The sequence below is a fragment of the Scatophagus argus genome, chromosome 21 (genome assembly GCF_020382885.2).
Source record: "Scatophagus argus isolate fScaArg1 chromosome 21, fScaArg1.pri, whole genome shotgun sequence".
NCBI classification, from domain to species: Eukaryota; Metazoa; Chordata; class Actinopteri; family Scatophagidae; genus Scatophagus; species Scatophagus argus.
Genome location: NC_058513.1, coordinates 17470954 through 17496447, shown reverse-complemented (window position 1 = coordinate 17496447; position 25494 = coordinate 17470954). Strand labels below are relative to the sequence as shown.

The 25494-nt window shown below is 43.3% G+C and overlaps 4 protein-coding genes across 7 annotated transcripts; 3 read left to right on the top strand and 1 right to left on the bottom strand.

The window, feature by feature from the left end:
* Positions 1-247: 247 nt before the first annotated feature.
* prr15lb (proline rich 15 like b) lies at positions 248-5475 on the top strand. 3 transcript variants are annotated; one of them, XM_046377201.1, is made up of 3 exons: positions 248-446; positions 2101-2140; positions 4523-5475. In XM_046377201.1, exons 2-3 carry the CDS (start codon positions 2132-2134, stop codon positions 4883-4885), a joined length of 372 nt encoding a protein of 123 aa, XP_046233157.1. In that variant the 5' UTR covers positions 248-446; positions 2101-2131; the 3' UTR covers positions 4886-5475. The 3 variants fall into 3 exon arrangements, with proteins under 3 accessions (XP_046233157.1, XP_046233158.1, XP_046233156.1); XM_046377200.1 differs by lacking the exon at positions 248-446 and adding an exon at positions 461-1785; XM_046377202.1 differs by lacking the exon at positions 2101-2140.
* A 984-nt stretch (positions 5476-6459) lies between these two features.
* On the bottom strand, positions 6460-10019 carry pnpo (pyridoxamine 5'-phosphate oxidase). The gene is made up of 7 exons (XM_046377197.1): positions 9640-10019; positions 8653-8777; positions 8464-8563; positions 8216-8269; positions 7992-8120; positions 7844-7914; positions 6460-7275 (listed from the first exon to the last, which is right to left on the bottom strand). The coding sequence occupies exons 1-7, from the start codon at positions 9946-9948 to the stop codon at positions 7110-7112; spliced, it is 954 nt and encodes a 317-aa protein (XP_046233153.1). The 5' UTR covers positions 9949-10019; the 3' UTR covers positions 6460-7109.
* Positions 10020-10209: 190 nt separating this feature from the next.
* On the top strand, positions 10210-12829 carry mrpl10 (mitochondrial ribosomal protein L10). 2 transcript variants are annotated; one of them, XM_046377199.1, is made up of 5 exons: positions 10210-10317; positions 10538-10704; positions 11048-11215; positions 11548-11692; positions 12043-12829. In XM_046377199.1, exons 1-5 carry the CDS (start codon positions 10278-10280, stop codon positions 12261-12263), a joined length of 741 nt encoding a protein of 246 aa, XP_046233155.1. In that variant the 5' UTR covers positions 10210-10277; the 3' UTR covers positions 12264-12829. The 2 variants fall into 2 exon arrangements, with proteins under 2 accessions (XP_046233155.1, XP_046233154.1); XM_046377198.1 differs by having other exon boundaries at positions 10263-10317; positions 11051-11215.
* Positions 12830-13280: 451 nt separating this feature from the next.
* Positions 13281-25450, top strand: osbpl7 (oxysterol binding protein-like 7). The gene is made up of 22 exons (XM_046377255.1): positions 13281-13877; positions 16470-16675; positions 16792-16935; positions 17017-17070; positions 17155-17268; positions 17354-17506; positions 17618-17741; positions 18150-18268; positions 18376-18465; positions 19438-19591; positions 19719-19825; positions 19936-20104; positions 20731-20877; positions 21000-21136; positions 21328-21465; positions 21863-21926; positions 22077-22155; positions 22522-22666; positions 22782-22932; positions 23180-23306; positions 23537-23659; positions 24151-25450. Exons 2-22 carry the CDS (start codon positions 16547-16549, stop codon positions 24257-24259), a joined length of 2577 nt encoding a protein of 858 aa, XP_046233211.1. The 5' UTR covers positions 13281-13877; positions 16470-16546; the 3' UTR covers positions 24260-25450.
* The last annotated feature ends 44 nt before the right edge of the window (positions 25451-25494 follow it).

The following is a 25494-nucleotide window of genomic DNA, read 5'->3' as shown; positions in this document are numbered from 1 at the left end:
TGTTGTGTAACAGGAATGAGAAAACTCAAACACAAAGATGACTTTATTCCGCGTCCAAATTCCACATTAAAGCAGGACTGTGTTTTAAAGCGAGGCTGATAAAACAGAGTTTATTTGCAGTTTGGAAGGCTGCTCACCTCTCAAGTTCACATTAACTCTGATGTCAGTGATCCTGACGAGGACTGGGCTGGCCTGAGGAAAGGTTTCACTAAATCACATGGTTGCAACGTTTAGTCACTCATGCACTTAGCCAGCTGTAGGCGAGTGTGTGTTTGAGGAGGGTGTGTGCTGAGTGTGAGTGTGGAGAGAGAGAGAGAGAGGGAGAGATGCTACACCTGTGCCTGATCACCTGAGAAGAAGAATTAAAAAGAGAGAGGAAGTAAAGAATTTGCAAGAATGGCGGGACAGTTTCACATCTGAAAAATTCTCCTTCAGTCATCAACAAGGTAAAAAAAACAACAACAACACACATTTGTGTACCTGAAATGTTTTTTAAATACAAACGTGTATAACACACTGCTGCTGGAGCTGTTCTTGTCTGTGGAGGTGCAGGATGACGGAGCACACACACAGAACCAGTAAATGCAACACATTCGGTTTGTGTGTGTTGGTTTGGTTTACAGCTTTCTCATGTATTTGCTACAAAATGCAACATGTCAGACCTTGTCAGACTTCAAACGACAAAGTCTGGGACTTCACTGCCACTTCAGATGACTTTTAAAGCAAAAATGCCAAACCTTTGATGGTTCCAAGTTCTCCAGTGTGAGAATTTACTGCTTTTTCTTATTTGTCACTAGAGTGAAATTAATATTTTTGGGTTTGTGACTGTTTGGTGGACAAAACAATTTAAACATTCTCTAAACATTTTTAGAGGAAATTGGGATGGCTGTAATTCTATTTTTTACACTGATGTTTAACAAAACAAAAGATATATTTGTGTACAAGAGGCAGGAAGCCATCGTTTGACATTAACAACAACATGTGCTTTAACTCGACTGTTCACCTCAGGGTATTTCAGCTGGTGCCAGTTAGCGGCTGTGTGAAGTTTGAGCAGGTGACTCAGTTTCAGTGAGAACAGTAAACCATCCTTAAATTAAGATTAAAGCGAGTAAGGATGCCACATTTGGAAATTTGCTAACTTGTTTGGACCTGGCAGCCTTATCAGAACCATCTGCACTCGTCATGTTTTCTCAGTCAGTCAGTTTTCTGTGACTTCCACGTCCACTAAACAAACAACACAGCAAATTATAGACTCTTAAAACTGATGCTAATCATTATGAACGTCAGGCAGAAAACACCATTTCACAGACTCCTTCAGCTCTGCTGTTACGTGTCTGCAGTGAAGCTGGCACGAGGGAGGAAACCTGAGAATCTAATGAACCTTCAGCTCGAGTATGAGGGACCTCGGTGCCCTTGGAGCCTCCTCCAGCTCTCACCGTGCAGCTCAAACATTGTGCTCTCGAAAAGGCTTTGCGGCTGGTTAGTGATTTCCAAATGTGGCCACAGTGTTCCCTCCCCGCTGTGATCTCTGAGGCTTTGCTGAGCAGCTCACCCACACATAACAGAACACATAGTAACTTATTAAAGAGAGCTATGGAGGGCCTCTTTTATGTCAACAGGCCTTTTTGTCCCAAAGGTCACATCTAAGTCAAACATGGAATACTAAAAGAAATATGTAGTGCGTGTTGTGCCGCTGTGTTCCCTTACTTAACGCGGTGTGAAAGTGCTGCCAGCCCTCAGAGTCACTTTGTTCTGCTGAAACTACTCAATGGAAAGTCAACAGTGGTATGTTAATGCTCTGTAAACGTTTGTCACAGAGGAGCCTGCCTTCACTTACAGGCTCAACATGCCGCTAGATTCTGCTAGAAAACAACACTCTGGATTTAGTGTTTGGGTTTCTATGAAAAGTTGCATTAAAAAGCTGAGACACAGCAGGCTGGGAAGCGCATGTCAGAAATATTTTCTGTCACCTGAGTGTCTGTAAACCAGGTCAGATGTAAGTGTAGTGGAGCACCACTGGACCGAGGAGTAACATACGCTTCGATTCAAACCTTATCACAACATTAAATCAAAATCTGTTTTCTCTATTGTTTCTTCCAGCGCGTCTGTCCTGAACCTTGACACTACTTGTATGTGCCAGGTGCGTAACATCACATGCTTCAGATAAGACGAGTGTGTCTGCAAAGGGCCTGGACTGGACTGTGTATTTGCATATACGCTGCGTGATAAAAACACCACACCAGAGGACGATTGGTGTGTCTGTTTGCTTCCTGTCGGCCCTTGTAAAGCCGAAATCATAGCGTTTCTCAAACTGGTAAATTTGGTCCATATGTGACATTTGTAAGAAACAAAACTTGAAAAACAATACAAGAATTATTGGATTATTGCAGAACATCAGTGCAAACTCAGATGTGGCTGAACGCTCTGGAAAAAGCTAGAAAGAAGACTTTAGGATTAGGAATCAAAATCAGGAGTGTTGCCAGGCCTGGTGGGAAACAACGTATCATAAACGTTTTATGAGACACTTGACGTGGTTAAAAAAAACCATCATCATCATCATCGGCGAGTTAATATCCATCTCATAAGGAAGGCGCTTTATCAAAATGCCTGCTAGGAAACAGAAACTCACACTAGCTGAGGGCCTGAACTCTGAGCTCACGTGAACAGAAAATCCAGAGGCTCAAGAGTCCCCCTCACTTTGCTTTTATATAACAGACCTCCTGGTTCCTCATGAGGGCGGCGGTTTGGCTCTTCATCAGTCAGAGCACTTTTTGTCCCCTCTGACTTCATATCAGATCGCATGGGAGGGACAGAGGATACGCTTCAGGTGCTCATTAATTTATCAGCTGAGGGCGGAGTGTCAGGTGTCCTCAGCCGTCAGGTTACACCTTCAGCTCACACACACACGGGTGACGTTTAGTGCACAAAATGCAGCTCAGCAATCGGATGATGACCAGGATTTTAGAAAGACTGAGGTCAAAAGTCCAAATTCCTGAGAAATATTTGACCAGCCAACAAGTCAGTGAAACTTTGAGTGCTTTATTAATCCTTGTCTAATTTTATTCAGTCATAAATCGATACTGGAAACAGCAGTTTGGTGATTTTGTGCCTTCGGATGAGCGGACGAGAGCAGAGTTTCCTCAGGTGTTCATGATGGTTCAGTTGTGGTCGTTAAACTCAACTCAACTTTATTTAAGTGTTCAAGATCAAGAAGAGTCAGAAAAAGTCAATGAAATAAACACCAGGGGAAGAAACAATATATGAAATGATGATTAGAACTTAAAAACCAAAGCGTATAATGTTGGACTTAAAGGAAAGTACTTTAGTTTCCTCTGCACTTACAGTGCGGGACGTAACATTAGAAGGCGCTCTCACTGGTAACTTTATGGGACACATAAAGAACTTTAAAAAGACATGCGGGGTCAGATGGTCACACTGTTCAAAAATGTTTTCTGGCACTGAATGTCAGTTTTCTTTGGTGTAATCTTTTGGACAATTTCTAAAGGACAATTTGTACCTACATGAATGTAAAGTTTGTAAATCCAAACGTGCAGTTTTGTAAAGTGGACAATGTTCAGTAACCTTAAAAATCATTTGGATGTGAAAGGCCTCGTTTCGCTGGCTGTCCAAGTGAATTACTTTTTCAGTAAATTTTATCTCCTGACGTGATGGGCTAAACGACAGGATCCTTCTGGAGGTGAAAACCCTCTTAAACCAGAATCAGTCTTCAAAAACCACCATGAATAATGCTGGCGTGGCTGTAGACTCTCTGGTTGTTGAATTCTGTAGACGTCCTCAGGTGAAGCTGCAGGTGTGTCCAAGATGACAACTTGATCCCCGCAATAAACTTTACTGCCCCTGGATGTTTTATCTGAAACATGTCGTCGCCATAAAGCTGCAGGCCGAGGAGAAACGTCCCTACCTTTTGCTCAGCAAAATGTTTGTCATGAGATGAGCTGCTTCATGCTGTCATCCACTGAGCTCAGCGACAGCAGAGTCTCGTCTCGTCTCAACACAAGCATGAAGCAGAACCGAATCAGATTGTGTAAATGATGAGTATCTGTTCTCCTCGCACATCTTTTCCTCATTCGGTGCGAGTTTAACGCCACAGCAACGTGATTTATCAGGTTCTAATGTAAGGTCTTCCATGTTATAACAAGACAAACTGCATCTCGAGAGACTTTTGGCTACTGAGGCACATGGATTCAGGCAGTGAACTTCACTGAAGGTGCGTCTTCATCAGATCAGACTTATTGCCTAAATGTGCATCAGTATACTTTGGACCAAATTTCTGAAGTCTCTCCTGATGTAAGCTTTCTCTTTTCCAACCCTGAACTCTAAACATATTTAGTGCAAATTAGTTGCACTTCTAGGAAACAGGGCAGCCAGTTTCCTGAAGTGGCTGCAGTTAAACCTCTTGTGTCTAAGATAAATAAATATTGCTAACAAAACTCTCTTGTTATAATGTGGTAAGTTTGTATGTCTGAGCGTGAAAATGTCTTGTTATAACTCTGCCCTTCAGGCGGGTCCTTCAGTCTCTGCTGGTGCCATGGCCGATCCAAGCTGGTGGAAGCTGACCTTCTCGCGCAAGAAGAAATCTGAGGCTAAGGTTCTGTACGAGATCCCAGGCGAGTATGGCAGCAACATGGGAAACAAAGAGCACTCGAGCAATAATCCCCCTCCAGACCATGTGGACAGCCAGTTCAACGTGAGACTGGAGAAGATCGTGGATAAATCTGCCACCAAGGGCCGCCAGTTCAAGGTCTCCCACTCTGGACGCTTCAAGGAAAAGAGCAGGGTCCGTGCCACGCTGGCCGAGAACCCCAGTCTGTTCTCGGAGCACAGCCTCACTGACGAGAACCATAAAAAACTGACTGACAAATAGCACACAAGCTCCAAAATGCACATACTTGATCACAAATGTGTCATATATGAGCGTCAGGCTTCTACAAGCTCAGAGGCTAAAATCTAAACAAGCACAACCATGTGGCCCCACACGTGCACGCCGGATCAACGCTTGTTACCAGGCACCACACCCAGGTGGACACCGGAACCAGCGGACTCACACCTTTAGACGACCGTTAGACGAAGTGCTGGAGACGTTTGTCTTCTGTCTCATTTCCTTTTCTTTTCTAACTTTCTGTGCTCACACAAATGATCTGCGGCCTGACAGTCCAGACAGAAAAGTCAGACCTCGTGACGACAACATCGTAAATTAACTTTTTATTTGTTTTGCTATGGATGTGGTGAACTTTTGGAATCAAACCTGCTTTTTTATGTCTTACACAATCGATACACGAGTGAAGACACGTCTGTAAAATTTTATTACATTTTTATGACCAAAGTAAACAGAGACTTGATTATGAAGACTTGATATGGTAAATTAAAAAAAAAGGTTTATATAATCTTATCTGAAATCCTAAAGCAAACCAACTGTTTTTTGTTTTTAATAAAATGTTTTAAGATAAGTTAATATAAACGAGTACTTTGTGTTTGTGTCACATTTAGCTGAACATGCAGATCAATGATTTAAGCCAACCGGTGTGTTAATCTCGGTTTAAGGTTACAGTATGTCTTTCGCCTGTGCGTGTGTGTGTGTGTGTGCAGGTTTGGTTGACATGGCAACAGTAAGCAGACACTGACATTTTATACAGGGCCGTGCTTCCAGGAGGTTTTGTACTACAGCCTTCCTTACATAAGCCCACAGACTGAGTGCAGAGAGCCGCAGTGGACGAAGGACTCGGATTCTTTACTTCAGTTACCACGTGCTAAAAACTCGCAGTTGAAGTTAAAAGTCCTACATCACTCAAGTAAAAGTATACAAGTATCAGAACGAGGTGCTCATAGTATTCAAAGTGGAAGTAGTGAGACGTCCTCTGTGACTGTTGTGCTGTTGGAGTCAGCTGAGCTGGAGCTCATTTTGAATTGTTTTGTATGGAGGTGCAGCTAACGATCCTTTTCATTCTGGAGTCATCTGCTGATTATTTTCTCCATTCATCAACTGTTTGGTTTGTTTAAAAAAAAAAAAGAAAAAAACTCACTGAAAATAGTGAGAAATGTGGTCTTAATTACGTGTGTTTGTTTAGGCCAAACTTCAACATTTTCACGTGAGAGGCTGGAACTAAATGAAAAAAATGACTTCTTGATCAGCACAATGGCTACAAATTAATTCAACAGACTGATTAATCAGCTAATCATCTTAGCTGTATATTATATACTGTTGGGCAGATTGGCTACATCATCTCTGAAATGTAGTGGAACAGAAGTAGAAAGTGGCATTAAAATACATCAAATTTGTATATAAATACGACACTTAACTAAACACTACATTCCACTAACGTGCTGATGTATACTTTGTCTTCTGAGTCTGAGTTTTGTTGATCTTTGATCTTCTGCTGACACCTGCTGGCCAAACGCACACGTGTGCGCGCGCGCGCACACACACACACACGCTCAGTCCTCAGTTAGAAATTAAACTTTATTACTGGCTCAGCTCCACAGTTAATTCCAGACAACACAACATTCAGTGACCTCAGATGTCACGAGACAAACACGAAAGGCGTAACAGTTGGCACAATTCAAATCATCAGCTCTTTTAATGTCATTATTAAAAGGCAGGTATGGGGTCACCTGAGCTCAGCGTAAATCACATGACTGAATTAACATCTCAGTGCGACAGTGTCAACAAAACGGCCTAAAACTCGACTTTCACGTCCTTACAACACAGCGGAGTAACCAGCTTTACAGTCAATCATTGTTTGAGCAGACCAGGTGGAGTTTGCTCTCCACAGCTGTTCAGTTTACTTCCTGTGTACCCCACGGCCTCTTTTCATTTCACAATGCATGGAAAATGTTGTACAGTTCGCTCGGGTTGCGTCACACCTCTGAAAAAACTGCACGTACTGACATCGAGAACGTTTAGGTTCAAAGACAACACAGTGAACGTTTGGCTTGTTGACACACATTAGCTCCTACTTGATCTACATCAGCATGGTTTCCATCAGTACCTACAGGTGATTTCCAGGTGAGGCAAAGCTGCTGTTTAGTGATGAGGTGAAATTTGAGGTGAACTTTCTTTCCTCGCATGTGGCAGCCTGTTGCAGCCCTCCTCATGGGGACAGCCGCTGGTACACCCAGCCGTCCTCTGCAGCGTGCTGAAACTCTCCCAGCTCAGACTCTCCGTCCTTCGGCTTGGTGAAGACGATGCGGTCGTGAAGCCTGTTGGTCTGACCCTGCCAGAACTCCATCAGGTAGGGTTTGACGAGGTAGCCGCCCCTGATGACGCAAGAACAGATGGAATATTGGGAGAAGCCTTGCTGTAAAGACGCGTTCGCTTCACGCGAGGATTGACAACACTCTTGTATCTGTGAGTAAATACGCAGCTGGAGTCTGGCTCTGCCCTGCAGCATCTCTGAAGCTCACTAATTAACCCCTTCAGTGTAGAACAATCATGGTCCTGAAATAAAACCCAACAAATATCACTGCTGTCCTCAAACATAATACAAATACAAAACGCCTTGTGCACCTTATTTGTTTAGTCCACAAAAGTTTAAAAGCAAAATCTGTGCTGAGCCATTTCTTGGCCAGGAGCACCGAGTCTTCAGATGAGCTATAAAGTGTTAAATTTAGTGATCTTCATGAGTGCTGATGAGCAGATTTTGTTTCCTTAAGTGAGAGCCAGACGAGTCATTTCCCTGTTTTGAGTCTTGAGTCTTGAGTCCGAGCCAAAACTCGGCTAACAGACAGGTTTTGAATGCGAGAGGCTTTGATCTTTGCATCTTCTAAAACGTAGTTCTATTGCATCAAAATGGTTCTAGATTGAAGAACACAACGAGACGCTCACCAGTAGTCGGGCATCGGCACCTCTTTGTCCTTGTACTTCTCCTCCAGTTCTGCATTTTTCTGTCTTAGATACTAAAAGAAAAGACAGGGTGAGAACTCGAGCCTTTAACCCTATCGTATCAGCTGCACGACACAGTTTGAGTTCTCACATCTCTGCTGGGGACCGGAGCGCTCTGCCGGCTCACCACGGCCCCGATCTGGCTGCTCCTTGGTCGGGAGTGGAAGTAGTCACAGGAGTTCTGGAAGGGGATTCGCTCCACGCGGCCCTCAATGCGAATCTGTATATGAAAGGGAAAATGACTGGGAAACATTAATTGTGTGAAAATCAGTTGAGATATTAACAATAAGACATAAGCACACGAAAGCTGCTGACCTGTCTGTTGAGAGGTGCCCAGTAGAAGACCAGACATGCATATGGATTACTCTCCTGTGGGCAAAGACACATCAGGAGACAACATCAAATCAAATACATGTACAAAACCAGCAAAACCTGACAATAATAATAACCAAAAAAAGTAGGAAGTCTGACACATTTGCACATAACATGCATGCATTATATTGACTAAGCAATGAGCCGACATGGTTGCTGCAAGACAGTCAGAGAAGGAAAGCGAGACTCACCAGCTCAGAACCCTTTCGGCTCTCGTAGTTGGTAAAGAAACGGAAACCTTCGTTGCTGTAACCTTTCAGCAGGACCACACGAGCAGATGGACGTCCGTCTCTGCACAGACGGAAATAAGGTTGACATTAGACTGTGAAAACACTGTAATGAAAATAAATCTTTCATCTCAAAAGGGGGTTGTTGCCTACTTGGTGGCGGTGGCAATGCACATGGCATTTGCCTCCCCAATTTCAGGGCACTTGGTGGCTTGATCAAACCAGCTTCCAAACTGTTTGATTGGGTCCAAAGACACAAGCTGGCTCTCCTCAAAGCACTGGGAACAACATTACACACAAATGCACTGAGAAGACGCTAACACTAATGCTCTAACAAGCAGGGTCCCTGTTTTCTAGTGATGTCGTGAACGATTCGTTCAGTGTGAACTAAACTTTTATATGACTTGGGAGTAATAAGTCCTCTCAGTGAGCGATTCGTTCATTTTCATGCAGTACCTTGAACATTTGGATGAATGAACTTATTAGTTGTTACTTTTTGTTTTTATTGTTTACGTTCACTTGTCCTCTACCAGCTGTCACGTGACAGGCAGTGCAGGCTCTGTAAGAAGCAATTCGTTCTCGTTCATCGTTTGTTCGAACAGCACGTTCGTTCTCGGATCGGTCAGTCGATCAGTCGTTCAGTGGTCACGTGACAGGTACCTCGTCACTAAACAACAATGGCAGGCAGGATGCAGGACACAAGTCACTTTATTGTGGTGTGTATTTACTTTCCCAGGTTTTCACTTAGGCTGAATTGCTTGTGACATTTTGTGTATTACACTTTGTCAGCTGAAGCAAACCATGTTGCCTTCTGTATTTAGTGTTTGTGAACCTTTTGTACAACGCCCACAAAAGGGCTACAGCGCTACCTGCTGTAAAAATGAACGAAATGACTCAAAAAAAGATTCGTTCAATTTACTGTCCGAGAGTGAATGATTCGATTCAGTAAAAAGAGTCGAACTTGCCACCACTACTGTTTTCACCACAAAGCCTACGGTACTCAAGGCAACCAGGTTAGACTAAAACACAGTAAACAGTACACATTGCAGTATTTGTACATTTAACACTGGACTTACGCCATCATGACCTTGCAGTCACACATATTTCACTGACACAGGTAACTCAGTGAACCCCACTCACCTCCTCATCTCCTTTGTAGCTCTTCCTCATGTTACTCAGGTCCATGCTTTTACAGTCACTCGTCGATTTCCGGTGGAAATTCAGTGCAAAGACGCTTTGTTGTCCCACTGTCGACGGGACTTGAGAAAGAGGACTTGCACCAGATACACCGAAAAGCCTCAATAAATTCGTACCGAGTATGCGCCTCATACTCGTCCAACTGACGCTGACGTAACCACGCGTTACTCTTCCGTAAAATGTTATGCAACACATGTGATGCAACACGTTTTGAAACTGGACCAGATGTTTACTTGAGACAACAGTTTGCATGAAAATAAAAGCACATTTTTTGTCTGAGGCTAAGAATAGATCTGGGATTGTTTATACCGCAGATATGATTTTAAAAAAATAAAAAATACACATTGACGTATTATGCTGCATTCAAGTCATACCTGATACTACAAAGCAGCAAAACCAACAGTTCCATCTAAACAAAATGATACCGTAACAAGCTTGTTATCGAGGCAATTTTTGGTGACTGAACAAATATCTCATGAGCGAAAGCTGCAGAATAATTCATAACATTCTCTCTGCCGACATATCTGAATGCAGCATTTACGCTTGTCGTCACTTCCTGAGTAACGTTATCCCCCTCAAACATGGCGGCGACCTTGTGTGTAAAATTACTACCGAAACAGGGTAATGAATGGGTCGAAACTGCATTTATATCAGTAGATATCTGGCTATAGTGAGTTGGTACTCTGTTTCCTGTATTTATAGAATTAACTTAATGCTGACAGCGTTAATGTTTCAGATTAACAGCTCCCGATGCTTAGTTAGCCCTTGCATTAGCATAGAGGCACCTCAGGCACAGCAAGTTGAGAGTTAGCAGGTGTTTAACAGATTTTGTGCCTTTCAGGATGGCTTCCCCTGACACAGAGTGTCCGGCACGGCTCCAAGTCTGTGACTCGCCACAGGAAACCGGTTCACATCCTCAAACAGAAGCTCCTAGCTGTTACACGGTATATTCCTCCTCCACGGATTCCTCCAGACGCCTACCCACCCGAGACCAAAGTAGTCCAGGAGGTAGGTAATACTCCTGTCCTTTCGCTGACATGGTTTTACAATTTCTCTGCTGCCCTACCCTGTCTGAAGAGCTAATGTGGCCAGAAGCCTGCTATACAACAAAGCTTTACAGCCACATCTGATTGCTGAACATCACACAGTGTGATGCTGTAGCCTCTGCTCCTTTGGTTTCAGGAGTGAGAACTTGGCTACAGGGTCAAGAGCATCAGAGAGGTCCAATGCTGATGTTGGGCTCCAAAGCCTGACTCACACTTGGCGTTCCAGTTCATCCTAAAGTTGTGTATAGAGTGTAGCTCTGCTGAATCCTCTTCACTGTGACACAAACTCCTCTCTTTTATTCTAGCAGGAGAATTCTTTGATGTTGGTCATGAAGAGGGATTTGAAGAAGCTGTTCCAGGACTGTAAGATGGTCGCTGTCGCCCAGAACAGCAGCAGTAATTCTGAAGACATGATGATTCTCAAGAACAGACTTTATAAACACGGCATCACTGTCAGGTTCTTTCCCAACCAGGTAATATAAAAATTCTGTCTGTTTTTTTTACGACTAGTTTGTACCCAGCACGTCGATTGTACCAGTTAGTTTATGCTCCAAGCAGAAGTTCTTTCTGTTTTAAATCCCTTTATTAGATAGCAGACAGTAGAGATGGGGAAAGACACTTATCAAGCCCCAGTCTGGGTACTGGTTCACGGTTGATGCCTTAACCCCACCAGGGCCAGCTGTTTTGTTTATTACAACATATTACTTGCGGTTTATGGCCCTTATTTTACAGCTACTGCATATTAGTGAAATCCGAGGATTAAACTGAGAAGTTTAAACTAATCTTTGATTGTACCCTTTTTCAGGTGGTGCGGTCGTTCCTCAAGGACAGCAGGTACTGCAACATGGCCCCGCTGTTCATCGGTCCGACAGTTCTTATTGTTAGCAAAGAGCCAAAGGTGAAGGAGATGCTGACGACTCTTAGGGCCAGCCCGCAGATGACACTCCTGGGTATGTTTATCTTCTGTGTCTGCATGAAATACTTATTTCATACCCAAAGTTTTGGTAAAGTGAAAAGGCCATTTAGCTGACTAATACATAAATATTTTTGAGAGTGAGTAATTTCGTCACCTTGTTGTAATGGCCCAATGATCTGCCGTGTATACAACTTGTTTGCTCAGAATGTATAAAATGTCTAACTAATGTCTGACTAACATCAATATAAAGATATCTCAAATTATTAGAGCCCATAATGTATGTCATCAAGCAATCAGAAAATCCTAAAGATACCTGTTTGACACTTTGTGAGTGAGGCATTCAACTGCAGCTCGTTCACCACCACGCTGCTCGTCTCTCAACAGGAGCCTGCATAGACAACACGTTGCTGAGCGCTCAGGGGGTGATGAGCTACTCCAAACTGCCGACACTGACTGTCGTCCAGGGCGAAGTGATCAGCGGGCTGATGATGCTGACCTCCCGCACAGCCTCCATGCTGCAGCGCCACCCGGCCCACCTGTCTGCCCTGCTCCAGCAGTACGTCAAACAGCAGAGCTCCAACGACAGCGCAGAGGAAGCCACGTAGATCTTCAGAGGAAGTTACTGGGGTTGTTGCCTCGCAGATTTTCAGCTGCTTAGAATGACGAGATGCTGGATGGATGGATGGATGGAAGTCTGCAAAAAATATCTTCAAAATTTGAGCGGAGCAGTTCTGTTGGTGCTAAATTCAACCAAACTGTACCCACAGGAGGACTGTGGCTGCTGTGAATGGAGCAGCCTGCAGAACTGAATGTTTTCACTGCACATCGCTCTGTTAATGGAAGGCTTGGATGGACACTGCAGCAAAAAAAGCATTTCCTTTGTTTAAAGGAACAGTTCACCCAAAAGTTTGAATTCAGTCATTGTATACTCACCCCCCCATGTGGAGAGAAACTCAGAGTTTCTTAATCCATTTTAATCATTCAAATCCATTTTCAAACATTTCTGCATTCTCCTGAACGACACAAGCAGATGGGGACTCAGACAAATAAACATCTCATTTCCAGCAGCATGGGAACTGGCAGATAAAGACTGAATTTTCATTTTTGGGTGAACTGTTTCTTTAAGGTTATAGTCACATAAATATAAATAAACTATGTCTGCACAACCTGTTGCCCAGTCTCATTTTTAGTTTTATTTAATGCAGGACTTGTCTGATGTGCATTTGAGTTTTTGAGTGATATTATTTGTCAAAGCCATAATACATAATTCACACAGCAGAGCACCAGCCCGAGTGGCAGCGTTGTTGTAAAGCAGAAGTAGCATCATGAAAAGCACTCCAGCCAAAATAAACACAAGCGGTCACGGATCCCGATGCGTTAATCTGCAGATTACAGCGTGTAATCTGGGTCAGTTAGTCTATAATGGCCTGCCACACAGACAGAGGCAGACGCTCGCACTCCTCTGCAAAAGACAGAAAGTCCGAATGTCTTAAAGCACGTTTTTGACCCACAAAACAAAGTAAAGATGCACAGAATCACTACGCTGACAACATGACTGAAAATGCTTTGTTTTATCACTAAGTGAAGGGAGCTGCACACAGGGAGGCATCACCCGCACCATTTACAGGCTGTTATATTAAGAATCGTGACAAATAAGTTGTACATTGTGACCTGCAGTGAATGATCGACATATAAGAGCCCATATCACCTAATACAGATGTTTTTCAGAGACGGATCAGCACATACAAACGCACAACTTCAGCGTTAAACGCAGCATGATGAGGCCTTATTTCAAACTCTGTGCTTTACACTGAACACGAGTGAACTAGACGTGCAGAGTGACTGGAGGTTGGCTAGATTTACCCTGCACTGCATCCCTGCTAGACACCGAGTGTAATTCCAGCTAATGCGGATAATGACCCGGGACGCGGTGCGCACGGCGCGCGCTCTGCTTGGATTTGCAGCGAGCTCGTGTCGCTCACCGCGAGAGAGGGCGCGCTCGGTCGGTGAGATTACGTGATCAGAATTAGTCATTAACCGCGGAGATAACATGCAGTTTGATTTCCTTTTTTGTGTGTGAAGTGGATTTCGATGGAAAGACGTTTTCTCCGGCCAAGTGGTGATTTTTCTCGGTCCCTTAAACGCCACATGAGACCCTTGTGGGGTTCGTCAGGCGCAGAGGACCGCCACAGATGATGAGAGTCGGAGGGGAAGTCCAGGTGAGGCTGTAAATGTGTATATGCTGAAATATCTGCCGTGAATGTGTCGTGGCTGCCTGTTCATGTTGTTTAATAGAGAAGCAGTTTGGTTAAAATGCTAAAAACTTCGATTACTCAGTGTGAGGGGACCGTGACTTCTTAATGGGCTTTAGATAAGAGCAGGGACAGGCCTGGATACTTCACATGGGCCTTAAAGGGCTGTGTGTGAGTGTGTGTGTGAGTGAGTGTGAGTGACTCCTCTTTAGTAAGAGTCACACACACTCACATACTGTTAAATATAAATGAATTATTAACATTTTCTGATTTAAATAAAGTTTTATTCCGGAGAGGCCTCACTCACTCTGTTTGAAATGGCTGTGCTGCAATGGGAATTAAAAACTCTTTAATAAATGTTTGAATATTTCACTCATCTCCACGTTTTATTGGCTGCAGTTTTCATTCCAGAAAACGAGATAACAGCAGTGATAATCTCTGCATCTTAACCCCATCCTGTGGCATCGTGCAGTTCGGTGCCTCCTCCTCCTCACTTCACTTGTTCTGTTGGCTTGCATTTCCATGTAATGGGCTCCTGATGCCACTTCCCCCAATCTGTAAGCATTTCAGTGCGTAAAAATGGCATTTGTTAAACTATTACATATTAAATAACTTAATTATTCACAAATTAATTTTAAAGCTGTATTTTCCTGTTGTAGTTGATTGAGGAAAAGCTCATTTTGAACTGGTGATTAAATACACATTAATGATTATTTTCAGTGTTTTGTTCAACAGCCCAAACCTAAAAATGAATTAAATGTAAATAATTAAAATGAAAATCAGCAAATGCTGCACATTTGAGAAGCTTCATGTAAACACGCTGCATCATTCACGAAATCTGAAAGAAGTAAAGGGACATTCAGTACTGCGATCTCCATGATTCACCTGACAAGCAGACTGTGAGCCTTTTCGAGGTCAATCACCACCTAAAATCCTCAGATTGTCCACCCCTACTTTGTCAATTAGCAAAATAGCTGCTAATTCACTGGCTAAATCTGTTGGGCAAATATTTCCCTTTGATCTTTATGTGTATTGTTTGCAAACATCTTGATGTGTGAAGTCACTAAAATAAAAGTAAAAAAACATGTCACTCTGAAATGTGGTGGAAAAGACAAGCATTAATGAAGTACAAGTAGCTGAAACTGGTACATAAGTGCAGCACTGTTTTATTTGTGCTAACCTGAGATCAAAACCTTTTTTTTCACTTGTAGAATATTCTTTAATTTCCTCCTTGAGTAAACAAGCTCAGAAACCTGCAAATCCCTTCATCCTGTTTCCAGCACATCACTGAGGTCAGTTACTCTCATCCTGTCCAGCTCTTACGCAACAGCAGCCAGGCGGCTTCTGCCCACATTTAGAATAGATCTTGAATTTCCCTTGGGATCAATAAAGTATCTCTCTATCTCTCTATCTAGAGGGAAATCAGTGTGGATGTTACACACCAGACGCTGTGTGTCCATTCAGTTTGTCTGTGTGCTCACTGTGTTACTGATTTCCTAATGTCCTCCCCACTTCAGTCAATAAAGTTTGCAGTGTTTTCTCCATGCAGATTCAATTCGGATTCAACTAAACGGGTCGCTTTGAACTGCTTTGATATCAATCGAGGAGACATTTTTCATTTGTCCTGCTTCCATTGTGGTCAGCAACTTTGCCTTTTTTATGTTGTGTCAGTGCTTCCTGCTCGGGGATCGTGTTTCTCCACATCCAAGTGACGAGCGGCTAAAAACATCCCCTGAAAAACCAATTAAGCAGAGGTTGGTAATCCTCTCCCTGCAGGCGGTATTGGTCATGGTGTCACAGACAGCGGCTGTACAGATCACACAGTATCCTGAGGGATGAGGTTCTTCTGACTTCTGATTTGTCCATGCAGTTATATTGTAAACAAGAGCCTAAAACAGTCAGCGAAGAAGAATGATGTTTACATGTGGGATATTTCACTCGTTTGGAGCACGTTATGAGGGGTGTTTAAATGCATTACTGACAGTACATTTTATAAAAAGGTGTAAGATGTCTGGAGACAAACTGATATTTAGCCACAAGGTTTGGGAAATATTCTCTCAGCAGTTATCTGATTCGGGCCTGAATTTCTTGTTTTGTTGCTGAGTGATGAGCTCAGTGTGGGTGACATTTATGACGGCACATGAACCGAGAGCTCACCTCTGTTAGGTAACCGGATTACCCAGAGTCCTACCTCATCTCCTGCTCTGCTGAGCCTGGTTAACACTTTCTCTTTGGTCTCTTGCTGGGGGAGCTGTCTTACCCTCATGCTGAGCTCCTCATGAAGGACAATATCAAACTTCTCATGTACAACTTCTGATAAAAATGAGACATTAAAATCAGAGTGAGTATGTTAGCTAATCAAAGAATCTGACCCTGAAATCAGAAAATCAATGATGACTTTGCTATTTTCAGTTAATAACACTTTATATTAAGAACCTTGTATTAAGTGTCAGTTGATAGTTAATAAGTCCTTGAATTAAAGCCTTATGAGTTTCTTGTGATTGTGTATAATAGTTACAAGCAGTTCATTTTCTAACCTGCTCCTCGCTGACCCTACAGGAAGCTTTTGGCACATTGCAGCAGATCTTTCTCAACGACCAGCTGATCACAACGGGCAGGGGAGTCTGAGGTCTCAAATGGATTCGTATGGGTCTTCACTCAATCGCAGCCAATCGCTGGCCAGCGGCCTGGAGAAGACCTCACCAGTATGGAAGCCATCCCACTCTCGGAGCAGCAGCACTCTGTCATCTCGCCACTCCAGACAGGTGAGGTTTGGCATCAGCTAAAACTTCTTCATCATACAACAGCACTGCAGCGTGCCAGAACAGAACTGTCGTTGAAACAGTAAACAGGGTGTTTCTCCTGCTCATGCTGTCCACAGATAATCAAAGATTGGGAAGTGATTGACGACCTCCAGGGAGAAACGCCCACAGGAGGTGACAGTCTTAATGACATGCCCACTCCAGGTATCTGCGAAGGGTATCTCCTCAAGAGGAGGAAGTGGCCACTGAAAGGCTGGCACAAGGTGAGACGTCCATTCACTCGGTCATTCTGCTGAGATGTTGACTTGGCTTCCAAAAAAGACGATGTTTGATCTCTCTTTCAGCGATACTTTGTCTTGGAGTCAGGGATTTTGCGTTACTCCAAAAATCAACAGGATGTAAGTGATTGTCGCACTTTTATGACAGGATTTTTCACCTACTTAATTTTTAAAACACCTAAGTGTACCTTTTTTCCAATCAAGGTCTCCAGGGGAAGAGTCCAGGGATCTCTGGACGTTAGCCTTGCAGTTATGTCGATAAACAAGAAGTCAAATCGGATCGACTTGGATGCAGGGGACATTCTCTATCACATGAAGGTAGACGTGGTTATTGAAGGCTGCTGCTGTTTTTCAAACAAACATGGTGCCTTTAGATTGTAAAGACTTTGCTTGTCTCTCCAAGGCAAAGAGCCACGAACTCTTCTACATTTGGGTAACCAAGCTACAAGCCCACCGCTTGTACAAGAAGAACGAGGCAGCTCATGTTCACAGTGGCTTCCTCCAGACGTTGTCCCCTGGTACCGTGGCTGGCCTGGCTCAGAGGAATGGAGATTTGGTGACTATCACTGAAACAAAGTCGAACTTAACACAACAATCTTAACAAGTGACTCGAAGTAAGTCTTAGATGAACTCCTGTGTCCTCTTGTCTCTGTATTCCTGTTCCCAGAGCTCTGCAGGCATTGCAGAATCAGCTGTAGCATCAGGAGTGCTGCCCTCCGCTAACACCGCGGTGAACAGCAAAGTGTCGGCCTGGCTGCAGCAAAGTCTCGACCCGGACACCTGTGCTCAAGGTATTTGTCATATATTACAAACATTCACAAACCAGTGAAAGAGAAGAAACACATTTGGAATGAGGTCTGGATAATATTTAGGTTTCTCAAAGCTTTAGAAAGCCTTCTGTGGCTTCAGAGAGAGCTGCAGGGTGGTTGTGGCTGAACTCCACCAGCATAATCTGACGGTTAGTGCAACACTAAATACTCTTTTAAAGATGCATTCCAAGTCAAAGCACTTGAAGAAAACAACTACTGGAAGTGTGCCCTGCATTTCTATCTCTCTTGGTAAATGTTAGGTTTTTGTAACTGCCCACCAATCAAAGAGAAACTCTCACCAGTTCAAAGCTCTTGTGTTGGAATCTGTTGAACAGCTCAGGTACTGATGTGACAGATAACCGCACTGACTGATTGCATGTCTTTTTGCAGAGCTGAACCGCTGCCATTTGGATCTCTCCGAGCTAAACCGCCTGATCCAGAGCTTGCAAGGCTTGGAGACGGGCCATGTTTTCACTAACGGGGACCTAAAGCGCATCATCAGCATACAGGTTGACTAATTTTACCAGCGAGACCAAATCCCAACTCCATTCTGTCCAGCATCACCTGAAGACACTATGTCATATTCTGTTGATTTTAATCCGTTTATTTGACGCAGAATCTTTCGCTTGAGAAGCCGAAGAAGTCGAGGTCGGGGAAGATGTGGGGCCATTCTCGAACCCTGTCCAGAGTGGAGGCCTTGGGAATGGTAAGAATGGTCTGTGACTTACTCTTTTACACTTTCAATGTTCATGTTTAGAGTTAAAATTGAAATACTAATTGTTTTTTGCTTGAAATCATCAATTACTTATTGTCAGTGTTGCTTTTTTAAAACCTTATTGGGTTTAAGAACTTGACATCCCAACCCTCCAGTAACATTTTGGGGTCTTTCTCTAATTCAAAGCCTGTTCGTGGGATTACTAAATCGGTGAGTTGGCAAGGGGCATAACATGAGACAACTTGATTCATAAAAATGATTCGGTGTCCTTTGTTTACACACTGTGGAGGTGCCGTCCTCACACTGAATTGTACCTGCATGAATGACGACATAACAGAATTTTTTCAGGTTAAAATGGTAACGGTGTATTGTTTAAATTGTACTCGGTGAGGTTTGTCTGTGTGAAACATATCTTCATACCAGAATATCCTGTTTTTCTCCATACAGTAGAGCGTAGCACTGACACGATATTGACCTAATAATTAGAATTTTAGATAAATCAATAGATCAGTCGAGTAAAGCTGTGTTTCATTCAGATTTCTGTAGTTTTCACTGTTCTTTATATCCAGGAGTAATGTTGGTTGCCTCTTGCTGCAGCTCTGAAGGTTTTCTTTCCTACCAAACATGACATGATTAAAACAGGAACACAGTGAAGTAGCTGATTGGATGAAAACCCTGCAGGGCTGTGGCACTAGAGGTGCAGGTTAGAGACCTAAAGCGGCAGTCCACCTGATGCACCGAGTGTAAATAAGATTAGATGATCATAAAGATACACAGATAAGACTTCTAGCTGTGACTTTGCAGTGCAGTTATAGTATGAAATAACAGCAGTAACAGCTGTCTGTGCTCAGGATTAAAACTTCCTATTCTGGATAGCACAACTGTGAAGCCCAAACTGACCAACAACGAGGGAATTTTAAAATTAACCAATGAATCACACGTCCTCCATCCTCTTCTGTTCAGCTGTCCTCCAGTCACCTGAGCAGCTCGCCTCACCTGGGCACCTCAGTCCCCTCTATCCCTGACTACGTCTACTCCCAGCTGTCCCCTCCTACTGTCACAATGTCGCCTGAAGGCAAGAAAATTCAGCAGGACATCTGCGCCATTTCACTACGAGGTCAGAACAACAAGAAAGATCCATCCAGACAAGATCAGGGAGACCGCAAAGATATGAAGATTATGCAAGAAGGAAAATATTAGTTTGAGCACCAATATTAATTCCTCTGTCTTTCATCACTTGTCAGTGCTTGCTTCCCTGAAGTCAGTGCACGAAACTTTGTCCCAGGAGAGGCAGAAGCTGCAGGAACTCTGGGAAACCAACAACATCCACCAGTCAAACACATTAGCCGAGGTGAGCTTCATACTGCACCCGTCCTCTGGATTCTCTGGCATGTGGTCCCACGTGGTTTTTGATGGAAGATTTTTTTGAGTCCTCCACTCTTTCTCTTCCTCTCTTGTCAGCCTGCAGCAGTGAGGCGTCCATCCCACGGGCCTCCCTCAGTGGCAGATTCAGCTGCGGAGTATTTCGACGCCAGCGATGATATCCTCTGTGGTAGTTCCTCTGAGGTGTCTGATGAGTCAGGACTCAGTGATGGAAGCACCACCAACTCTGAGCCAGAGGAAGGACATGGTGGGTGCATGCACCTGATGTGTGTTATCTTAATTTTAGCTACTCTACCATGGGAACTTTTCCATTCTCAACATGTGAAAGAATTTGCACCAGCAGAAGGCTTCAGGTTTTGTTGGTCTGTCAGTCCATTTTGGTCCAGACTGTAGTATCTGTACAGAATGTATTGCCATGATATTTCTTACAGGCATACCCAGCCGTCTATCAGCAGGATGGTTCTCCCTTGTGAGTCGGGTCCTGCTCAAGGTTTCTTCCTGTTAAAAGGGAGTTTTTCCTTGCCACTGTCTGCTTGCTTGGGGGTTCGGGCTTTGGGTCTCTGTAAAGCACCTAGAGACAATTTTGATTGCAAAAGATGCTATATAAATAAAACTGAATTGAATTGTTACATCTGGAGGGGATCCCACGTTAGGTCATGTATGTCCATGTGTATATTTGTCTGCAGCTAATCTCACATAGTGCTGGAACCATCAGCCCAATATTTCTTGCCCACATTTATGAAATCATGTTCAAGACCCTCTTGTGTTTGCAGTTTATCTGCTTCAGTGCAGCTACTGGCCTTGACTGCAGACTTCATCTCTGCTCCTGATTGCCAGTATGCTGAATATTATTTCTTTTCACCAACACTGCAGCGTCAGCCACCCGGAAGTACCATGCTAGCATTTCCAAGTCCCCTAACAGTGTTGTTCCAAAGAGCACCGGACGGCGGACTGCGCTGCCTGCTCCCTGTCCTGACAACAGCCACGTGGGCCTCATGGCTATCCTCTACAACAACATAGGCAAGGACCCACTGAGGAGTCACACCACGTTGCAGTAACATAGAGATAATTTCTGATACACAATGTTTTTTTTTGTTTTATTTTTTTTTTTCCAGAGGCTTACGTGTCATTTTTTTCCTCAGGTAAAGACTTGGCTCGAGTGTCCATGCCTGCTGCTCTCAACGAGCCTGTTAACCTGCTGCAGAGGCTGTGTGAGGAGCTGGAATACAGTGAGCTGCTGGATACAGCCAGCAACACACCAGACCCCTACCAGAGAATGGTAAGACTGTTCAAACGTGTTCCTGGATTTGTTGTAGCAATGCTGATAAATCTTTATGTGTACCTGCTTGCAAGTTGATAATGTTCCCCAAAATTATAATCCAGACTTCACTAATGAGTCAGGGAAATGTAGGGGAGTATTTACATGCTATTTGCAGAAGCAAGTCAGCTTTTATATTCTTGTCTTTGCAGGTTTACATTGCTGCCTTCGCAATCTCTGGTTACTCCACGGCGACGTTCAGAAACCGCTACAAACCCTTTAACCCGGTGCTGGGGGAGACCTACGAGTGTGTCAGAGAGGACCGGGGCTTCCGCCTCATCAGTGAGCAGGTATCCAAGGAAGTACTACACAAACAGAGCATTAATACAAGACATCTGTTTCTGCAGGTGAGGCAGGCATACAAATACATAGAGTAACAGGCAAAAAACATGCATGCGTACATTAATAAATTAATAAATAACTAACAGCTCAAGTCCAGGAGAACAACACAAAGATCCCAAATCAGACTGGGAGAACAACACAAGAGTTTTTCAGCATAAAAGAAGAAATAACCTAAGCTAGAACCCAAACCTGTAACTGCGTGGAGTGAGCTCACCAGACCGTCTTCCTTCAGTGCTTCTTCTTCTTCCACAGTTAAAATGACTAAAATGAGACACAAAAGCTGAGCTCCCTCTGACAAGTCTGATGGTCCATGTGGTCAGATTTCTTGTCTCTGTACTCCACCAGGTCTGCCACCATCCTCCCATCTCTGCCTGCCATGCAGAATCAGAGAACTTCTCCTTCTGGCAAGGTGAGTCTCTTCTATCATCAAATCAGTTTTGTTCTTTGTTTCTGTTACCAGTATTCACATGTATTTTTATGCTCTGGTTGTGCTCAGGAAATGCCTTTGAAAAGCTGATCAGAAATATTCTCAAGAACTCTTGTTTCTATTCCTGAACAGACCAGCGATGGAAAAATAAATTCTGGGGGAAGTCACTGGAGATTCTGCCAACAGGAATGGTGAACGTCACACTTCCAAGGTAAAGAGTCTGCGCACATCTGTCTGCTTCTGTAAAATGACTCTAATGAGACACGACACTAGTCATTACATGGAGGTGAAAATCAGACTCTATGTGAAGAACAATGAGGGACCAGTGAGACACGAAACACTTCCCCCGGTTTTAAACTATACTTCAATCTCAGGAACCGCAAACAGAATAAACCTGAAAGCATTCATCCACAGAGTTCACATATATAATGATGTGACATCTTAAAATTGCTTATTTAGTCCAACCAAGAGTTCAGATCCTCAAGAGAGAACCCAACAAACATTCCTATTGGACAAATCCAGATCAGAGAATGACATTTTCGCTTGATAAATCACTCAATTTTGCTGTATTTTCCAGGTATGGAGACCACTATGAGTGGAACAAAGTCGTGACCTGCATCCATAACGTCCTCAGCCAGCAGCGCTATCTGGAGCATTACGGAGAGGTCACCATCCGCAACCTCAACAGCGACGTCTGCACCTGCAAGATTACCTTCGTCAAGGTCAATGAAACCACTTCCTGCTCTGCTCAGACCTTTTCCCTTCAAGTGATCTGACTGTTTCCACGTCTCAGGCATATCTCAGGGTTCTGACTGACAAGTTTGTATTTTGTTTTAGTCTCGTTATTGGGGTTCCGACACCAACAAGAACGAGGTTCAGGGCACGGTGCTCGACCAGAGTGGGAGCGTCATTCACCGGTTCGGAGGTCTGTGGCATGAAGGCATCTTCTGTGACACTCTGCCCACTCCGAAATGTGTCTGGAAGCCAAGTGAGTCCATGATCATCACACACAAGACTTGTTTATGGACGTCTTCACTCGTGTCTTTACTCGTGTGTTTGTCCTTGAGGTGTTTCCTGTGTTGAAGTCTGCCTGATTGTTGATATTCTTAGAGATGGAGGGTTTAAATAGAAGTGAAATGATCGAGTATTCCCTGTTGCCAAAACTGCTAATCAGCATAAATCCAAGTGTCACGTTTGCACAGCAGCTCACCTGAGAGGCTTGTGTCACCCCACAGATCCCCAGCCAAAGGATTACCTGCTGTACTATGGTTTCTCCACCTTCGCCATGGAGCTGAACGAGCTCACCCCAGACCTGAAGCCACTCCTGCCTCCTACAGACAGCCGCCTGCGGCCAGACCAAAGGTGGGGGGTCTGCCCGGTTTGGGAAATTTAACTGCGCTTTTCTTTGATTTCACTGCTGCTTCCTGATGTTTTAATGCCTGGATAAAGCATCTGATGGGCACCTCGAATTCATGAAACTGTAGCTTTATATGTGCCTATGCAACCTGAGTCTTCTTTATTATCTGCTGAGATTAAAAGCAGTAACATTTTTGGTAATAAAGTGACTCTACGTGTGATTTTCTAACTGACAGGATGCTGGAGGAGGGAAAGGTGGAGGAGGCAGACAAAAAGAAAGACGACATAGAGCAGTTTCAGAGGGAGCGGAGAAAAGAGCTGAGCAAAAGGGGTGAAGAACACGTTCCACGTTTTTTCAAGTGAGTTTGTCTCTTTCTGTGCTACGACTGCTAGTTTATGTTAAAACTTACTGTTTGGTTGCATACAGGTCTCGGTCAGGTTAGGTATCTGAGCCCAGAAATTGATCAGTCTTTAATCAATCAATCAATTATTGTTTATTTTGAATATTATTTTCTATAGAAAACAGAGAAAAATGCCCATTACAATATTCTTCGGCCCATTAAATGGGCCAAAAATCCATAGACCAACAATGTTAAATTTGCTATCATGTGAGATAAACAGAATATGCAAATTTTCACAATTGAGAACCAGCAACTGTAATAATTTTACAGGAACTTTTGCATGAAAAAAAACTGAAATAAGTATAAGTATATTTCCATATTACTCGTGTATTTGCATTCTTTCACGTGAAAAACCCATTTGATTTATGGTGATACAGCAAAGAACAAGCGTGTTTCTTCATCAGCAATATCCATCTATCACATTTGGAAATCACGGTCTCCTTCTTCAGGAAAGCCAAAGATTCCTGTGGACGGGACGTGTGGCTGACAAACAGCACCTACTGGAAGCTCAGGGAGAACCCCGGCTTTGCTAACCTCGAAAACGTGATTCTGTGGTGATGAGACGACAGCGACGAGCGACGCCAGACAAAATCACACGAGAGAGAGAAAGATATGAGCGTTGGGTATTCAGCCAGCATGTGTGAACCGCTCTGAGGAACCTGCAGGGCGAAGACGGTGCTGCTGAGCTCTTCTCGCTCCTCCTCTACGCCCGTGACTGGCTCATGGGAACCCGACAGTCACCTGTCAAACTACACAGCATTTTCTAAAGCATTTTATTTATTCATTTATTTATTTTTAGATTACTCCAATCACTACATGTATGTTTATATTTTTGAGAGTTTCAGTTTTCGGCATTCGGCACATGCTGAAACGAACAAATGACTTGAAAGAAGACAGTAAGTTGCATTTGTCTGTCAGGTTTGTAAGGGAAGCCGACTTTGTTAGTGGATTAAACCTAAACATTCAGTCACATTATGTCCTCTCAGCTGATTTACTGCATTTTATAAGAACTGAGTGCTGAAGTCGATGTGGGAAAAGCAGGCGTCACCAAAGGGCCAGCTGGCTTGTGCTAATTTGATTTATTGCAGAATTGATTGGGAATATACAGTTTTCTGATATTTTTATAATAACTACAACACTGTGCATGGTGCAAATGCCTGAATAAATAAAGTGTTCAAACAAGTATTACAAGCAGAGGGTAAAAAGCCTCCCTTCCAGGCTGCCGTAGTTACAGTGCAGTTAAAACGTCCTCCAGCCTGTTGCTTACACATCAGGCTGAAGTTGATTGTCACTGACTTAAAGAGGATGTTTTATTGACAAAGCTAAAGACAGTATCTGTCTAAATGCTTTGGTTGTTGCTGACTTGTATCACGGCTGCAGAAACATCTTTTTTATTTGTTATTTAAAAAATGATTATTACCAGCATTCGGTATGTATACACATGTTAAGAAGAGAGGATATTACACTTTATTTTTATGTCCTTAATAGCGAAAAGAATATCCAGCTGGATGGAGTGTATTTGCACTTTAAACTGTCGATATCAAAGCTGTGTTTTTATTTCTCAGTGGTATAAATTCATTTATTGCAACTGCACTTGACTTGCAGATGTGTCTAGCATAAGACTTTTGTGTGAAAGTGATGTGGACAAGCTTAAAATAAAATCATTTTTATTCACAATGTTTATATTAATTCTCACATAATTATTTTTATTCTTTCATTGTTGCTATGCAGCTTTTAGAAAATGTGCCTCCTGGTCCAATCAGTTCTGCCTGGACTAAATTAAAAGAACACAG

Excerpts from the sequence above, each read along its gene's own strand:
- prr15lb (XM_046377200.1), top strand. Across the intron at positions 2,141-4,522 it reads ACACTACTTGTATGTGCCAG|GCGGGTCCTTCAGTCTCTGC; the intron begins GTGCGTAACATC and ends TCTGCCCTTCAG.
- pnpo (XM_046377197.1), bottom strand. The coding sequence starts at position 9,948 with ATGCAAACTGTTGTCTCAAGTAAACATCTGGTCCAGTTTCAAAACGTG. Across the intron at positions 8,270-8,463 it reads GCCGAAAGGGTTCTGAGCTG|GAGAGTAATCCATATGCATG; the intron begins GTGAGTCTCGCT and ends CTTTGCCCACAG. Across the intron at positions 7,915-7,991 it reads CTCCGGTCCCCAGCAGAGAT|TATCTAAGACAGAAAAATGC; the intron begins GTGAGAACTCAA and ends CTTTTCTTTTAG.
- mrpl10 (XM_046377199.1), top strand. The coding sequence starts at position 10,278 with ATGGCGGCGACCTTGTGTGTAAAATTACTACCGAAACAGG. Across the intron at positions 10,705-11,047 it reads AGACCAAAGTAGTCCAGGAG|CAGGAGAATTCTTTGATGTT; the intron begins GTAGGTAATACT and ends CTTTTATTCTAG. Across the intron at positions 11,216-11,547 it reads TCAGGTTCTTTCCCAACCAG|GTGGTGCGGTCGTTCCTCAA; the intron begins GTAATATAAAAA and ends ACCCTTTTTCAG.
- osbpl7 (XM_046377255.1), top strand. The coding sequence starts at position 16,547 with ATGGATTCGTATGGGTCTTCACTCAATCGCAGCCAATCGCTGGCCAGC. Across the intron at positions 17,269-17,353 it reads ACATTCTCTATCACATGAAG|GCAAAGAGCCACGAACTCTT; the intron begins GTAGACGTGGTT and ends TGTCTCTCCAAG. Across the intron at positions 20,105-20,730 it reads TGAGCCAGAGGAAGGACATG|CGTCAGCCACCCGGAAGTAC; the intron begins GTGGGTGCATGC and ends CCAACACTGCAG.